General features: G+C 39.6%; 1 protein-coding gene across 1 annotated transcript in view; it reads left to right on the plus strand.

Moving 5' to 3' along the window:
• Window positions 1-1,375: 1,375 nt before the first annotated feature.
• The window catches only part of LOC122792382 (E3 ubiquitin-protein ligase TRIM39-like), a 59,782-nt gene continuing 46,122 nt past the window's right edge, over window positions 1,376-15,035 (plus strand). The window contains exons 1-2 of the mRNA XM_044060169.1: window positions 1,376-1,812; window positions 11,263-11,358. Of these exons, the coding sequence (XP_043916104.1) occupies window positions 1,642-1,812; window positions 11,263-11,358 (267 nt within the window). The 5' untranslated portion in view covers window positions 1,376-1,641. The remainder of the gene's footprint in view (window positions 1,813-11,262; window positions 11,359-15,035) is intronic.

A 15,035-nucleotide genomic window follows, 5' to 3' on the forward strand; every position in this document is an offset into this window, starting at 1 on the left:
AGTTATGGCAGAATGGGAGTTTTCCAACATAATCAACAGTGGCAATGAAGTCATTGTGTTCTATAGGCATTTCGTAGATGATATCTTTTTCATCTGGAACAATAATATGGACATTCTTTGCAACTTTATTCATGAGCTGAATAGAAGCAATAGTTTCTTACGTTTTACCTCTAAACTGTCATCTACTAGTATTGAATTTTTGGATGGAACTATTTTGGTGGGAATTGATGTGGTTCTTTCCATTAAGTTATATCGTAAGGAATTTTACTGTCCATCATTTTTACATAGAACTAGTATGCACCCTCAACATGTTTTTTTCTAGTGTGGTAAAAGGACAAAGATTATGAGATGCTACCATAAAGAAGTTTCAAAGAAACGTTACCCACAAACAGCCTTATATCAACAAGAACATCATGTGATGAAGAGCCACCTGGAGGAATAAATGAAAGGCCCTTATTTAACATCTCATATTGTTTTTCAGTAAAAATCTGCAAAGAGATATTTACCACTAGGTCCAAGGTATTTTGCTCCGTACTACTGAACCTAGCTCCAGCTGGCCTGCCAGTTATGTTTGTTTCCTTCCCATTCTGTTCCTGCTCTGTGACCTGCCCCTTCTTTCTTCAGCATCCATTTTTACTCACTCCAGTAAATGAAGATGTAAAAAAGTGGAGCTCATGGACAAACCATTTGATATGAAAGGAGGTTCATTCACACTTGTATCATTTTCTAAGGTTGATAATTTCATAGGCGCAATAACACCAGCATCTGAAGCAGATCCAATTGCCTGAGACACAAAAACAGCATGTGAAATCATAATATCATTCAAAACTTTAGGAGTAGATGTAATGCAATTGTCTTTCCTGCTGTTCATTTCTACCACATTATCATTAAGTTCATTTTGTAGACATGCAGTACTTTTGGGCCAGGCAAACATGTGACTATCACAGAAATTGGCTATATCTCTAGCCGATTGTCTTGAACCATTGTAAAACTTTAGGACATGGTTGAAGAAAAACACTTCAGCCAATCCAACTACCTCTTTAAAAAAGTAACATCCTGAAATTTTGCCTGTGGCTTGTGGTCTGAGTCATGGTTAACTGGCTGAGAATGGTCACTGCTTCCAGCTCATTTATAAGTAAAAAACAAAACCAATAAAAGCAGTAGGAGTGAATATGAGAAACAGTTTGGACTGAAGTTTAAGTAAAGTTTTGTCTGCTTTTATATATTTGAATTTACTTAAAATGTAAATATAACTGAAGAAAAAATATGTTTTTAAGTGAACAAAAACAGGCTGGGATAATTGTCAAGCTTTACATGTGCTAACTGGTACACTGTCTCTTTAAACAGAGGCTGTTCCTTTTACAGTCACTTCCTGCCTTTATTGTAAAAATGAAACTAAAAAGTATAGAGTGAGTGTGCTGTATGTAAGTGGGTTTATGTGCTCAGTTTTTTTGGCATTCTAGTCATTTTGGATTGTGGACATCAGTATATCATGCTGTTGATAGATTTTGATATAAAGTAACAAAACATTTCTGTCAAGAGTTATTCAGTGGACTGACTGTTGTCTGTATACATCAAATACTTCAGGGCCTGAAACTGGAGTACAAAAGTGAATAAAAAGACTTCTGGGAGAAAGAAAACATGCAGAATCTCTGTACTACAAATGGGAGAACAGAGCAGTGCTGTGGAGAGCACAGACGGAGACTGGAATTATTCTGCCAGGAAGATGAGGCCTTTATTTGTGTCCTGTGTATCCCCAGACATTCCTGCCACAACTTTGTGTTACTTAATGAGGCAGTCAGTGTGTATAAGGTAAGGGACACTGTTTGATGAATAACATGAAGTAAAAATGATCCGTGTATTGGGTATAAGTAAAGATCTGTTTTTTTTTTCCCTCAGATTTCCACATGGAAGATTGTATTGCTTAGTTAACATCTTTAATGACTGTACAGTTGAAATTCCATATTTCAGGCACAGATTGAGAGTACAAAGATTGTGGATTTTTACTGTTTTTGAGTTATGCAGTTCTGTTCCCTTTTTGATGTTAAGAAACAAAAATCTCTTGGCCAGAGGTCATGGAGGAAGAGATTAGAGAAAGTTGTTCTTGCCAGCACAGATGTTTGCAGCTGACCGGGCGGAAGCTGGGACACTGGGAAGGTTTAGAAGTTAATATAATGGAAGGAAGTTCCATGATATACAGCTGTCCCAAGATAACGTGTGTCTACTACAGGAAAGTTATGTCAATCAAATCTGAATTAACCATGACATTATTTTTTTATTTTATTTTACATTTGACTGCTAGGGTGGTACACTGATCCCAGCTGACAGTCTGTAGATACTGCCCTGTAAGAAGAAAAAAGAAAGAGAACAGAAAGGTGGTAAGGGGTACATTATTAAAAACAAAACAGAAGCAATAATAAATATATATATTTATATTTATATAAACAGTAGCAGTTAATAGAGAGAGCAACAATTGTGAGAGAAAATGTAAAGTTTACAATTAATGGGATTATATTTTATGTTTATGTCATGGTGAAAATGCCGTGGTGTAATGAGAGTCAGGGCAGGGTATGGCAGGGGAGTTAGGAGGCATTAGTAGTTGGAGAGAGTAATACTAGAATTTGGGAAACCCTTTTGTGAACTCAGAGTTACTGAGGGCATACCATGCTTAGACTTTATCTGGGAGTGTGACATGGCTAAGTAGAGCTGTTTTTTGGACAGATATTGTCATAAAGATGTACTGCATTGTGCAGCAGCAAACCCAGCTAAAATCTGTAATCCATGCATTGAAGGCATTCCCATTACCCTACCCAAACACACAGGTACAGTATTAGCAAAGGCTATTAGTGAATAGAGAGACCACACAACCTTTCATATGAGGTGTTGTTTTCTGACTGTTGCAGTTTTGACTTGGCATGTAAAATTAAAGGGTTGTGGGGGACAAAGCTCTCCAGAAACTATTTTTAATACCTTTTGACTTCTCTACCAGATTTTCACAAAGAACAGTAATCATTCCTCTGTAGCTGATGTATCTGCTGCATTCACCCTCACCATGCTCAAACCTGTGTGAAAAGGTGAGGTTGTGTGACTTTTGTAACAGTGTGCATATTATACTAAGGGTGACAGTCTGCATAAGACATTGATAAGTAGTGGGACGCTAGCAGTAAATGGTCCATGGTTGTGTGACCTTTATAACAGTGTATGTTATGCTAAGGGCGACAGTCTGCATAAGACATTGATAAGTAGTAGGACGCTAGCAGTAAATGGTCCACAGTTGTGTGACCTTTATAACAGTGTGTGTTATACTAAGGGTGACGGCCTGCATAAGACACTGATAAGTAGTAGGACGCTAGCAGTAAATGGTCTATGGTTGTGTGACCTTTATATCAGTGTGTTATACTAAGGGTGACGGTCTGCATAAGACACTGGTAAGTAGTAGGGCGCTAGCAGTAAATGGTCCATGGTTGTGTGACCTTTATAGCAGTGTGTGTTGTACTAAGGATGACGGTCTGCATAAGACATTGATAATTAGTAGGACACTAGCAGTAAATGGACCCACTGAAGATGAAAGGGCTGTTTTGAAATGAATACCACAGTCATCATTAGTAAGGCTTGTTCTTTCCTATGTCTTTGTGAGCAGTGTTGCAGAAAGACTGAAGGAAAAGTCTGACTTTTTTAAGCGATCTCTGTTGAGTAGAGTGATAAAACCCTGACTCAGGTGACCTAAGCTCCTAAGCACTCATTCAGTCGTGTGGGACTTTGGTATGCAGGTTGATAGCAAACTGACTTTTGACCATCATATTGCCTCCATTGTACGCAAAGCTTTCTACATGGCCCACCTCTTTAGTAAGGGTATCTTCTCCAGGGACAAGGTGGTCATAACATCCCTGTATTCTTCCCTTATAAGACCCATTATTGCGTACAGTGCCCCTTTCGGCATGTACCTCAAAAAGCACATGCAGCAGCTGGACAGACCACAGAGGTTCCTCACCCTGAGATTCCAGGGCCTCAAACATCTACCCTACATAGACAGGCTAAAAGCCCTGTCCCTCTATTCAGTCTCCTACTGACTCTTCAGAGGTGACTTCTGTCTGGCATACAAAGCAATCTCAGACCCCACCCTGATGGGACTGCTGCATACCCACAAGTCAGACTTCACCCAGACACGCAAACGCAACCTCAATCTGGTCTGTGGCATCAATAGGTTGTGTTGGCAGGACAGATTTGTAACCCAGAGACTCCTCTTTTGTGCAATAGACTCCCTCTCCATGTAAAGCAGAGTACCTCTTTAACCCTTTTTAAATGCAACCTGGATAACTGGATGGGGAACAGGAAATACACTCCTGGGATTCCACCTGTGTCCCTGCTGGACAGTGACATAGGTGCTGACTTGTCAGAACATGGGCTAAATTCTTGGTTAGGCTTGTAAGGGCCTTAGGGCCAGTTGTCTTGTAACTTCCTATGATCCTATGAATTCAGTTAGCAGATCGGGCAGCACCTGTTGGAGCTGGTCAGAAAGAAGTGGAATGATGAGGCATTTCCTACTCACATTTTCTAAAGGAGAGGTTGTAGGGACTCCTTGGAAGCTTGGATGTTTCATTAGCCATGGTGGTGATTCCGAGTCAGTGATGATTGGTGGTAATGCAGTAAGCGGATGGACAAAGGATACATAACCACATATGTTGTGGAATATTCCTTATGGCTTCAGTACATGCACAGCTGAGTGATGTCTTCCCAATATCTTTTATTTATCTTTTGTCGACCGGGTTAGTTCTGTAGGCTGGTAGCCTCTTTTCCGGTGGGACCTGAGTGTTATACTGCTAAGGGAAATTTGGGCAGGGCATTAGGGAATTTCCAGTACTCTCTTCAATTGCTGCGTTGGGATCTTTTATATCCACTTGAGCTACCACCAACTCATGCCAGTCGGACCTCTGTTTAATGTCTCATCTGAAGGATGGCATCCTTAGGAATGCATCACCCCTCTTATATTACATTACAGTGTCAGCAATCCATCAGCCTGGTGTGGTGATAGAATCCACAGCCATCTGAACCGAAGGTGAGTGTGCTAATGTCTGCACTAGTGACACTGCTAAGGCTTGTTAGGGGCGGAGTGTAAAAAATTAGCTGGCTGAAATATGAAGGCGTTGGCTATTTTGCTCTTTTCCTAGTCATGGGGGAATTTGTAACCCAATTGCTGTTAAGTTTTCATGTCTGAAGAGAGAAATCCATCTGAGGAAAAGAAAAAATCTGGGGTGGGATGCATCTATGATCTGGTGGCCTTTTAATGAGGAGGAGGGATGAGAAAAGTTGGGGACCCAAAGATAGTAGATGTTTTAAAAAAAGTTTACTTTGTGTGTGTGTGTGTGTGTGTGTGTGTGTGTGTGTGTGTGTGTGTGTGTGTGTGTGTGTGTGTGTGTGTGTTGATGTCAAGTTCTGTTAAGGCTAATATACAGGAAAGATGTGGAACTATTTTATTTGGCAGCAAGATTGGAGTGATGGCTAAAGCCTAACACTTTAAAGCCACTGCACAAAAATGAAAAATAATGCATCCATGAAATGTATAATTTCCCTTCTTTCCCCTAACCTTTTCTTCACCTGTCCCATGCCTCTATGAAAACTCTCCATCACCCATTTGGGAAGTTCATTCTTATTTTCACAGTTTCAAGGAGTTGTTGGTCCTTGCAGTCTGCTGCCTTTGCTCTGTCTTCTCCTGTCCTTTCTTTTTCATGATGACCCTCCTCGCATGTAGTCAGCATGATCTTGTTTTTCCACATAATGCCTTCCTGTCTTACCTTGTCTGTAGTGAAAAGAACTCCAGTTTGTATGTTACCTGGCCTGCCTCTTTTCATTTCAGATGAGACAACTTTTTATATCTTTCATCTACGACTTCCTGTGGCAACCTGATATACTTTTCCTTGTATGGCTTCTAGAACTGAACATAACACCCAAGGTGTGGCCTAACCAGGGTTCACAGTACTCAGCATCTGTTCAGTGGGGTTATTTAGCACCCAAGGTGTGGCCTGACCAGGGGTCACAGTCTCAGCATCTGTTCAGTGGGGTTATTTAGCACCCAAGGGGTGGCCTGACCAGGGATCACAGTACTCAGCATCTGTTCAGTGGGGGTATTACCACTTTACTTCTGGAGTCAGTCCTCACAAGAGTTTAAGCCAGCATCTCTTGACTGATGCCTTGGACCTCTGTCGTTTCTTGATGATCCAACCCAGCTGTGATTTCCCTAACTGGTACTTCTTACCATGGTTGTTATTGTGATGTAAGTACAGTATTTTACATTAGTGTGCACTGGAACTGAAATACAATTTTTTGGCCTGTTGGTCATCCTTTTTATGTCCTTCCTTACATTCTTCACCCCTCCACCTGACTTTGTTTCATTGTAGACAAAAACAGAATATAATGGAGGGAAAAAGCGCAAAATCAGGGACATTGTATAAGTAGTACTCTGAGTCACTTTGAAAGTTTATAGAATAAAAGGTTTCACATCTACTCTGATTCACTTTGAAAGTTTATATAATACAAGGTTTTACATCTACTCTGATTCACTTTGAAAGTTTATAGAATAAAAGGTTTTGCATCTACTCTGATTCACTTTGAAAGTTTATAGAATGAAAGGTTTTGCATCAACAGCATTTTTTTTTAGTAATAAGAATTACAAAACTCTAATGTTGGACATGATTGCCATTTTTTTTCTACCTCTAACTAGAAATTGCTTCTGGATTTTTTATTTATTTATTTTTTATTTTGTTTATTTTTTGATAGCTATATTGGTCTTCAGTTGTAATGAATAATAATTTCTGTCCATCACTGAATTGTTTTAAGTACTTTGTAAATATAAATGTATGTATACCAAAAATCGTACTTGATATCAGTATGTAACTGTTTTTGTGAGAACTTCTATTATTTCTTCCATGTATTTTTTATCCTTTGTATTGTTTCTATATTGATAACTGAAAAATTTCTTCCCGGGCCTCCAATGAAAAAGGACCTGTGCCCAGTTGGACTTTCCCAGTAAACTAATGTAAAATAAATCCTTAGAGATGTACTAGAAAAGCAGACATTTTATGATTCAAAATTAGAGATGTTGTAAAAACCAGGGATACTTGAGAGCTTTGTGCAATCCCTTCACTATGTGTTAAACAAACTCACCGTAGAGTACTGGATCCAGTCCTGACCCACGCAGTACCCTCATGAGTCATGTTCCTTATTCATGATAGCACCTTTCTAACAACAACACTCTGTGTTCAGATTTTCAGTCATGCTGCAGTTCAATTCCTCAGTCTATTTTACCACGGCCTGTATAGGTCCACATAGCACCCTTGCTGCTGTCTCTGGAAGACCAAGTCAGAAGCCTTGATTAACTTGGGAGATGTCATCTTCCAATTCTCTCCAGTCAAGTTTTCGTATAACCTAGTTATAAAAACTGAATCAAGTTATACTGACCATTCCTTCAGCATTGTCCTGGACACTGTTGCCCTGCAGGAAGTACAGCCTTTCCCTTGGGATTCTCTGTATGACTTTGCCTGCAACCACAGTTAGCCTAGCAGACTTGTGGATCCCAGATTTTATTTGCTGTGAATCGGTCTTCAGCTAATTCCACAATAGCTAGTAATCTGTTGTAGATCCCCATCATCAGATCGACCAGCACACTGGCCAGGAAGATGGTCCATGTGGTTCCCATATGTATCCTGCCTTTTGGCAGTCACTTCCCTGTATGTGTTTTTGGGGTTTATTTGGGTGCCCATCCACTACTGTCCCATGTAACTAGGTGCACTTTTCTCCACGCATCAAAAGGAAGTTTTAATTCAGTATTTCTGGTTTTGTCTGTATTCTTTTATCGCCTGCTTGTCCTCACTGAGCTGCACTAGCTCTTTCCTTCCATTCCTCGTTTCTGGTTTATAAACCCTTTTTTAACATCCTTGCCCCAGTCTGACAAATCCCTCCATGAGACTTACTAGCCCTGTTCTTCATTCCTCTCTTCTGGTATATAAAGCTTTTTTACCCTCCATGACCCAATAACAAAATGGATCATGCAGTTACTGGTTTTCTATGGACTGTGTGTGTTATTGTTTTGCCTTTATTCATATTTGTTTCATTTATTTTATTACAAACTATGTGAAAGATCGTGGAGGTGACGTTTGAATTTGGAGAGTTAACTGCTCATATGTAATATAAGGAAATCAGTTTTACAAAAAGACATATGGATGTCTAACAGGGCTGTCTTAGATAAGCATAGAGTAGAATATTGTGTTGGAATTCAGATATGCATCATTGATATGTATTAGGGAATCATCATCATCATCATTAGCCCCCTTTTTCCCATTTTTCTACATGGGGTCGGGGTATCATGTTAACTGTTGCCAACTCTCTCGATTCAGTGCCACACTCCTGCCTTCTTCAACACTCATGCCTGACTGTTGCAGATCTTCTTTCACACAATCCATGCAATCATGGATTCTACCTCGTCTCCTCTTACCTTCTTCCTGTCTGTCCCAAATCTTCCTCACCAGATTGTCTTCTGCTTTTCTACACATGTGCCCAAACCATTGTAATCTGTTCTCTTTGATCTTTTCTGCAATTGGAGCTACTTTGGCTTCTGCTCTTATGTCCTCATTTCTTCATCTGTCCCACAGTGTGCATCCTACCACCCTTCTCAGGCACTTCATTTCCATCACCTCTAGTTTCTTCAACTGTTCTGCCTTTACTGCCCAGGTTTCTGTACCATACAGTAGTGCTGGTCACACCACTATCTTGTACACCTTACTTTTCAGCTTATTTGGCATTCTTCTGTCATAGACTACACCTGATACTCTATGCCAGTTGGCTGTAGCCCCTCTGACTCTAGCTTTGACCTCTTCATTCAGACTACCTTTCTCCTCAACTACTCCTCCCAGGTACTTGAAGCTGTTTACCTGTTCCACTATCTTCCCTTCTATCTCTATCCTCGTCTTCTTCTGATTTCCCCAATTTGCTGCCATTACCACCATCTTATCTGTGCTTAGTTTCATCCCATGTGCCTTCAGATTTGCATTCCATTCTCCTATCCTTTGCTGAAGTTCTAGCTCAGAGTCTGTCAGTACTGCCACATCATCTGCATACAGCAGCTTTGTAGATCCATCCCCTCCAACCTGTTTGCTAATGTAGTCCATCACCAGTATGAACATCAATGGGCTCAGGGCTGAACCCTGATGTACACCCACTCCCACTGGGAACCCCTCTGTAAGGCTGAACACTGTTCGTACTTGAGTCATTGGGTCCTTGTACATAGCCTGCACTAATTCTACCAATGTTTCTGGGACTTCAAACCACCACAGTACTGCCCAGATCAACTTTCTTGGGACCTTGTCATATGCTTTCTCCAAGTCTAGGAATGCCCAGTTGACTCTCTCCTCATCTCTAGCTTTTTCTCAAGCATCTATCTCACTGCAAACATTGGGTCAATTGTGCTGCATCCTAATCTGAATCCAAACTGCTCATTTCCCATTTTACATTCTACTACTCTACATATTTGTTGATCAATCACCCTCTCCAGGACTTTCATGCAGTGTGATAGGAGTTTGATGCCTCTATACTGTCCGCAGTTTTGGTTGGCCCTTTGCTCTTGTACATTGGCACAAGTATGCTTATTCTCCAGTCATCTGGGATACACCTTTCTCTCCACACTGCTACTAGTACTATCAGGAGCCATTTCTCCTCTACCTCAACCAACATCTTTATCGTATCTGCTGTGACCTCATCTGAGCCTGCTGCTTACCCTGACTTCATCTTCCTTTGTGCTGTTCTTACTTCTTCTAGGGTGGGCTCCTCCTCTTCTCTCATCGTAGGTGGTTTCTGGGGCAGTGCAGCTTCTGTGAGGTTTTATTCATTCAGAAGCTGCTGAAAATACTCCTTCCAACTGCCTTTGATGTCATCTGGACTGGTGAGCAGGTTGTTGCTGGCATCCCTTATGAAGGGTGTCTGACTATCTTCTTTATCTTTCTGTCTTTGCCATGCAACCTGATGTAGTTTCTTTGTGCCCCCTACTGAGTCACTTTCCAGAAGTTGGTACAGTGCCTCTGATGCCCTATTCTTTGCTATTGCAACTTCTTTCTTTCTTTGTTGGCCAACCAGTAGTCCTTCCTAGCCTGGTCAGTCTTTTCTGTCTCCCACTTCTTCCTGCACTCCTTCTTTGTTTTGAAGACTTCCTGGACTTCTGAATTCCACCACCAGCTTTCTTTATGTACCTTATTTCCATACCTGGCTCGGCCACATATCTTTTCTGTAGTCCTAACACATGCTGTTTTTAGGTGCTGCCATTCTTCAACACCACCTATTTCCTCCTTTTTTGGGGTGCTAGAGCCCTGAGTAATTCCTTGAACTGTTATACTTTCTCTCTAGTCAACTTCCAGGTCTTCAGCCTGGTCTCTGTTGACCTTAGAGCCTTCTCTGACCACTGCTTGCAGCTGATTGTGGCCACTAGTGGTTTATGCTGTGGGCCGATTGTTTCACTGGAGATGACTTTGCAATCATGGATTCTACCCCAGTGCCTTTTCCTTACTAGGAGGAAGTCTACCTGAGTTGTATATTGACTACTCTTGTATGTGATCTTGTGACTGTCTCTCTTTCTGAACTATGTGTTGGCTACTATCAAGCCATTTGCCAGACAGAAGTCTAGAATGGCTTCTCCTTCTTTATTCCTGTTGCCCCACCCATATGGACCCAGGCAGTCCTCATATCCTGTTCTGTCTGTCCTGATGTGTGCATTCAAGTCACCCATTACCAACACCAGTTCATGTTGGTGTATCCATGTGTTAGAGAATCATGGAGGGAAATAGGAGGTAGAATTGTTAGGCTCTGTAAGCCATTCATTAGGAAGCAAAAAATTGTTAATCTTTGGCTATAAGGACAGTTATTGTTTATATTCCTCATGGTTTGTCCCCCTTTTCATTTCTTTGCATCATAACAGTGCAGACTTCCATTTTCTGGCTTTATTCATTCACTGTCTTATAAACTTGGGAGTATAAAATGTGCCAATCCTGTTCCGTGTAATATTGTGCAAATAACACACAATGATTTAACTGTCTGTTCATGGTTGGGTCTTCAGCTACAGTGTACAGTCTCTGTGCGTGTCAATATGTTTTTTCTTTGCAAAGACATTAAGTAAATTTGCTGACTCCTTATTTATATTCCCCAAGTATGAAAAGTGATTATGGTATATTTGCACTCTGTATTCTTTTTGCTTATGTTTTTTTTTCATTTTTATATTTATAGGACAAAATCCAAGTATCCTTATCAGTTCTTGAATCCAAACCTAATGATCTCAGAAACTTAGCAAACAAGAAAGAAAAGGAACTTGGAGACATACAGGTAAGTAAACTGACAGTGATGTGTTGCAGATGTCTTGAATGGAAGTAGTCTGTGACAAGAGTAAATGAGGCACCTGGCATGTCATTCAGTCTGCTTCATATATCATTTTATGGTGTAAGTATGTTATTAGTTAACAGTGAGCACTGCACGAAATCTGGTGTTATATTGTTATATAGCATTACCATGTCTGTGTTTGTCAAAGGAAAAACAGCTTCAAAAATGATCAATACACAGCAGGTTCAGGTTAAGGTACTTTAATCTTGCGGCAAGGAGACAAAAACATGTTAGTACAGAGTTTGTCTAACTAAAATCAGGAAGTGTAACCATCTTTATACATTTCTTACAAGACATTGCCTACTACGGCTGACATAGCAGATCACCAGTTCATAATATTGTTTCATTGCAGTTGTTTTCTCACATTTTCTGCTGACTTCTACAAAGTTTTATAAAAAATCTTTGAAAAACAGTGTGGCCTTGATGACTACCGGTTAGTTATAACTTTCTACTATGCAGTGTTACCATTCAAGGTACTATGGCTAATTTGAGCACAAAGCAAGTACAGATTCTTGAAGCAGTCCTTTGTCTTTCGTAATATCAAACTTTCCTGCAGCTGTGCATGTTCTCATAACATGAACAGAGCTAATTGTCCAAGTTGAATAACTTCATAGAAAACAGTATTGTTCTTATTTAATTTCCTGACCTAGCAGATAACCACCTGCTTCTCAGTACATTTCCAAAAGGCATAGGCATGGATTTTGCTGTGCTAGCAAACTAGGTCAGAGTGCACCTTGCAGTTTCAGAAAGCACAATTTCAGAAAGCATTTTTGCAGTTTCAAACAGAACTAATGCTGTATATAGAATAAAATGTGTTAACCCTTTTTGCTTCTAATAAGCACTAAATACATACATTAATATATATTTTTCTCACAGTGTTATGTTTAGGAAAAGTGAAACATTTCAATACCCAAATGGAGTCGTATTTTAATTCAGAAAGCAACTTGGAGGAACTAATGTTGTTTTCCTTCCATCTTATCAGTCTTTCTGAATGTGATTTGCAAAACTTAATTGTTAAGTAAAGTAAATAGTGTTAACATTTCAAGCACAATACATTAATTTATAATTTATTTAAAAAATGTAAAATACCTGCATTACCTATAAATAATTGTACTTCTGCGGTGGTGCAGCGATAGCGTTGTTGCCTCACAGCAAGAGGTTCTCCCGTTCGATTCTTGGCTTGGGTTGGGAGTGTCTTCTGTGTGGAGCCTGCATGTCCTCCCTGCGGTCGAGTGGGCATTCGAAAGACATGCATTGAATGGGCATGCCTTCATTGAAGGTTGGGCATTGGGCTGGCAACTCGACATCATAAAAAACAACTGCCAATCATTAGCGGACCGGAGTTCCGCTGTGGCGACCTCTAACCAGGAAAAGCCAAAAGACAAACAACAACATATAAATAATTGTCATTGTCTTTGCATCAGATATGCTGCTGAAGCCTGAGTCTGTGTAAAGTACACTTGTATAAGCAGTACTTCAAGAAGGCATGTTATCTGTATAGTCATTAGTAAGTTGTGGGTAAACTCAACTTGTAAACCATCTGAAAATTTCTCAGATTCATTCTGTGTGCTGCAAAGGCCAGGATCCATTTTACACTGCCTTACACCCTGATGTTACTTGTTCCAGACCTGCTGTATAATCCACACTGGGATATGGAATGCTTAAGTGACTGCTTCTATGAAGGTTGGAACCAAACAGCTAAAATTAAAGACTTTAGCTCTGAGGGGGGTCTATTTTCCATACTGCCATGGAGGGGGCTTCACTCCTGCACATCCTTGCTTTAATATACTTGGCTCCAAGGACATACAGTCTAGAGTGCATTAACAACTTTTAGGGAAATGGTTGGTTGCTTAAGTGGGGGCTTGATTGTGCCTTCACATTGACCAGTGCAATCTTCAATTCATAATGGTAAAAAAGAGTGAAGTGCTTGTATTAGACAAAAATCAGTACATGTCACTGTAGAGACAGTGATTATTTTATGTATTATACAATACATGTCACTGTAGAGACAGAGGTTATGTATTATACAGTACATGTCACTGTAGAGACAGAGGTTATGTATTATACAGTACATGTCACTGTAGAGACAGTGATTATGTTATGTATTATACAGTACATGTCACTGTAGAGACAGTGATTATGTTATGTATTATACAGTACATGTCACTGTAGAGACAGTGATTATTTTATGTATTATACAATCAAGACAAAAATAAGTGTAGAAGAATAAAAATATTTCAATGCATTGGCTGCATGACAGCTTACTTAATATCTAGATGGAAACAAAAGGTTGTGAGGCATGAAAAAATAAATTACTTTTTAAATCCATTACTGGAATGCCAGTCAAAATCAAGTATAAGAAAACCAGAAGCACTCAACTCAAACCACTTCTCCTTGCACTGCAGTTCTAATTATAATATATTCAGCTTTATTAAAGTACCAAGTAACATGCTGAAAGTAGAAATCTATGTGATGCCCCCACTTGTAAAAATGTTTCTTATCCAAAAAAGACCTGCTGCCTGACAACTTGTTTCATGGGGAAAACATGATCAAAGTAAAAAAATGAAAAGCAAACAAGAAACGAGCTCAAGATACATTGCTTAAAGGATTACTGTACAGGTTGTGGACCACACATGATTGGCATTCTGTTTAATTTACGGGTAAAGTCTGTAGAGATGACTGGAAGTCTCCAACAAGTGTAATGAGCTTTTTAAAATAATGGAATCCTGTCCTTTAATACCCAAGGCTTATACATTATCTAGTCAAGTATTCTCCGCATGGCAACAACAGAAAGGCGTTCAGTGTTGGCAATTCTTCAACAGTATGCTTATTAAAGTTTACTTGCATCTTACGATCTCAGACAAGCTTACCTTATGGTCATTAAAGCATTGCTACTTAAACACAGAGCAACAGTCACTTTGAGTAATAAGCATAAATGTGAGTAATAAGCATAAATCAACAGTACAAAAATATGACCAAAACCAGACCATTCTGCAAAATCAAGGACAGATGAAAAGCCACTGTAGTACTTGTGTCTACCTTGGATGGGGGGGACACACTGCATAACTACTCCTTGCCTTGCTTCGACACATCCAGAGTCACTACATGGGGGAGTGGGGTGCAACAAGTATGTCACAGTTTGAAATGTTTCTGGCTGACTTGTGATGGCCCTGACAGATTTGTCATACCTCTCAACCTCAGAGCAAGAAATCTGGACAAAGCCATACAAAGAAATGGGACAGAGGCCCACAAATAAGGACAATTTTTTAAAATATTGCTGTTATAAACTTAGAAAGCTAATAGAGGTCTTGCATTAGTATGAATTTTCTGAATGGTATGAAATCTGAAACTCAAATGTCTGTCATTATTTTCTAACTTCAGTCTTTAATTATTTGTCACTAATTTGCTAAAAAAACACAATTTTATGAAAAATGGACCAAAAATGTCATGTAAAAATATAAAATAGCAACACAATACAGCTAGGAACCTGTCAAAGAAGGGACACTTTAATATTAGTACTGCTAACTTGATCAGCTGACAAAATAAAATAATCTACATGCATTTTTGAAATAAAAGTAATCTGATTATTGCAGTTATTTCTTAATTATAAACCCTCCATGTTT

This window comes from Protopterus annectens, chromosome 1.part2, assembly GCF_019279795.1.
Source record: "Protopterus annectens isolate FY-2018-M chromosome 1.part2, PAN1.0, whole genome shotgun sequence".
In the NCBI taxonomy this organism is placed as follows: Eukaryota; Metazoa; Chordata; order Ceratodontiformes; family Protopteridae; genus Protopterus; species Protopterus annectens.